This window comes from Hipposideros armiger, unplaced genomic scaffold (genome assembly GCF_001890085.2).
Source record: "Hipposideros armiger isolate ML-2016 unplaced genomic scaffold, ASM189008v1 scaffold_21, whole genome shotgun sequence".
Classification (NCBI taxonomy): domain Eukaryota; kingdom Metazoa; phylum Chordata; class Mammalia; order Chiroptera; family Hipposideridae; genus Hipposideros; species Hipposideros armiger.
This window is the reverse complement of record NW_017731371.1, coordinates 5,039,052-5,042,591: the sequence shown is the minus strand read 5'-3', so window position 1 is coordinate 5,042,591 and position 3,540 is coordinate 5,039,052. Positions and strand designations below refer to the sequence as shown.

The 3,540-nt window shown below is 40.5% G+C and overlaps 1 protein-coding gene across 1 annotated transcript in view; it reads right to left on the bottom strand.

Moving 5' to 3' along the window:
• MEGF10 (multiple EGF like domains 10) overlaps positions 1–3,540 on the bottom strand; it is a 182,886-nt gene that overhangs the window by 82,383 nt on the left and 96,963 nt on the right. Inside the window, exon 5 of the mRNA XM_019635311.1 lies at positions 761–853. Coding sequence (XP_019490856.1) covers positions 761–853 — 93 coding nt within the window. The remainder of the gene's footprint in view (positions 1–760; positions 854–3,540) is intronic.

Here is a 3,540-nt window from a genome sequence, read left to right as displayed (position 1 = left end):
TTCTCAAGGCAAAAGGAAGTATAAAGGAACAGAAAGAGTACACAATTACACTCGCAACAAGTGAGCCAAAAAACTTAAGTCTCAACTGTGAAATTTAGAAAAGTAACTGTATTTATTACATTACATTACATCATTTAATACACATAGTAAAGAATATGAGATTTTAAATGCAACCTGCTTATAGTCCAAAATATCATTATTTGAGAATTATAATTCTAACATAACAGATTATATACTATATTGTGTTTAATTTCATACCAAACTGCTCATGAATTTTCATTTATTACCAATGTTTCTCCTGAAAGTTACTTCAGCGAGTATTCATTGTTTGCATCTCAAAATGCAGAGATAACTACATTAAGCATCAAAAATATCAATTTTACTTCTGAGTTCAAACCAACAGGTGGTAAATTTTCATCACCAAGACAGTATCACAAGCAAATCAACAAGTAAAAACAGAAGTTAGAATACAAGAGCTATGTTACCACAACTGCCTTACTCTGGAAAACGCATTCGTATTGACAGAAGTATCAACATCAGATTATTGAAATCTTCTTTCCAAGTCCGTTTCTTTATACTCAGTTAAAAACAGTTCTGTATAGGATGCATGGACAGATTTAAAAGAAACTGTTAATGAGTTGGGTCAGGAATCCACAGCATAGGGATGAAAAGGGAAGCCTGTGGCTCAGGGTAATCTGCAGACAAGGGGGCCCATGCAGCACAAACACCCCAAGACAGACAGCAGCAGGTGGAAACTTACCACTGGAGCAGTTGGTCCCCCCCCAGCCAGGCTCACACTGACAGGTGTTTGGAGCAATGCAGCGACCATGGACACATTTGTCAGCACAGTGGGCTGTCAGGGAGAAAATCAATCAAATTAGGAGAGTTGGCACGAGAAAAAAAACCCAACAACACAGCTGTTTCACATCCCAGTCTCAAGTATCACTTAAAAACAACATGCATGCTTGATAATTTTCTTCAATCCGTTCCTCAGCCCTCTCACAGACTGCGGTGTAACCAAACAATTCCCCTTCTTATTNTGAACTCCCTCAGATTCTCTTCCCCTTGGCCCCCAAGCACCCCGATTCCAGAAGCCTGCTGACAACCTTGCCAGCCACTCTTTGCTCCACATTCTGTTGGGAATGGGAAGTACTTCTTCCTGCTCATCAGCTCTGGGGATCCACGCCACCCCCCAGCTATCTTCTCAGGAGCCTTGTTCCCTCAATTAAATGATGCTCTCTCTACACTGAGTCTCTACCCTCTCAGCCTCCAAGTCTTTTCCACCTTAAAATACAAAACTTTCTCTTAAACCTACATTTGTCTTTTACTAACTCCCTCTTGGCTCCTTCTTGTTGGCTTCTCAGCTAAGTTTCTAGAAGAGCCTGTACTTTATCGTCTTCTTTTCGTGACTCCTCACCCCACGGCAACACGTTAGAGCCTTCTTGTCCTCCCAGAAAACCTGTCACTACCTCTCCCACCTCCATTTTTAGCTTCCTCAATCCACCTCTTCCACTGAGGCCATTCTCTTCCTCAGGATCGGACATTCACACTGCTGTCTGCTTTTATCGAAGGATCAGCACTGTCCCACCTGTGTTTCCTCATCCCAGCACACAATACAGCTCTGTGCACACAGTAATTACTCAGGGAAAGTTCACAATGTGAACACCTGAATGGCCTTCTCAGGATCATGCAGAATCATACAGTGCATTCAACCTAATTAAATGAAACAAACATCTACCATGCTTCAACCACATGCCAGGCCAAACGGAGGCTAAAGAGATTAACACCACACAGCCCCTGCCCTCCAGGAGTGGTTTGTCATCCATCGAGGGAGGAAAAGGAATAGAGGATTGATGACTGGACAGAGAAATTGATGGGGGGAGGGGGGGAAACAGAGAGAGAGAGAGTGGGGAAGAGAGGAGGGGAGAGAGATGGACATAAGACAGATTAATGTCATAGAGACTAGGGTATATATTAGGATACCAATAAAAATAAAATATGTGTGTGCTTTTTAAAAAATATCATTTAATCAAATTTTAAAAGAAGCAATATGCCTGAGTATAGTCAAATAAATCATGATTTCACTTCAGGGGAACAAACTTTGCACAGTTAGTTCTGTGAAGCCCCTGGTTTTTTATACAGAGAATACATTGAGACCCAGGAACACTAACTATATATCACATATAGGAATCCTTCCTCCCCCTGACAAGGTACATAGATTAAATCTCCAAGGGAAGCCTGTGTAAACCTGTATATGTGAAAGTACCTGTTAATTCCTTAATCTCCCATGGATATTGGGAAGGAAAGAAACTACAGAGAAAGAACTCTTGCCATAGTTATCAACTTATTGCCATCTGGTCATTTTAGGCTCTTATTGTAAATAAAAGAAGCTATTCTTCTGGCTGGAATAATAGATTTTAATTTTTTAAGGGGAAACTGGGTTGGGGGCAGGCTAGACTTAGTGACTTGCTTTCCAAAGACCAAAGCAGGGAAAGGAAAAAACAATAACTTTTTGTAGAGAAACTCAGCAAACACTATATACACATTAGCATGTAATGAAGGTTAACCAAGTGACGACATCATTATGATATCATATGAATGTCATGATGCCCCTCATATGATGTAATGAGAAGGGCACTTCAACTCTGTGGTAGTCTTTTCAAAACCCATAACCCTAGTTTCATCATGAGAAAAACACCAGACAAACATAGACTGGGGGACATTCTACAGGATACTTGGCAGGTTCTCCTCAAGACTGTCAAGGTTATGAAAAACAATGACTGAGACATTGTCACAGACCAGAGCAGACAGGGGGGATGTGACAGTGAAATGCAGTGTAGTGCCCTGGTTTGGATCCTGGAACAGAAAGAGAACATTAATAGAAAGACTGATGAAATCCAAATTAAGGTTTGGAGTTTATTTAACAGAAACGTGTGAATGTCCGTTTCTCAGTATGGCAAACTAATGGTAAGATGTTAACAAGGGAGAAACCTGAATGCGGGTATATGGGAACGCTCTACTATCTCTGCAACTTTTCTGTAAATCTAAAATTGTTCCAGAATAAAAGGTTTTCTTGAAAAAAAATGATTGTGGTTTCTGTCTCCCGATTGGACCCTGCCTGATACATAGAACTAGTCTGATTATCAAAGCAATCATTTTGCAGATCTAACTTATATAATCAAATATTAATAACATATGCATAAAACTAACCAGGGAAGAGGGGATATAGAAATAGAATCCCTTAAAATCAGGCCATTCTAATTGGGCTACTCAGTAGACTTCTAGAGCATGCATTTTATTTCAAGAATTATCTGGCCAATAGTAACTAAATTACACAACTCTTAACAAAAGATAGTAGAGTAACTGCGACAGACAAAACCCAGGTAACAAGACCCAGTGCTGGAGCTCAGAATAGCATTTTCTTCTGTGCTTAAAAAAAGGTGTCAGAGGCCGACAAAGTGGCTCAGTTGGTTAAGAGCATGAGCTCTGAGCATCAGGGTCGCTGGTTCAATTCCCACATGGGCCAGTGAGCTGCACCTG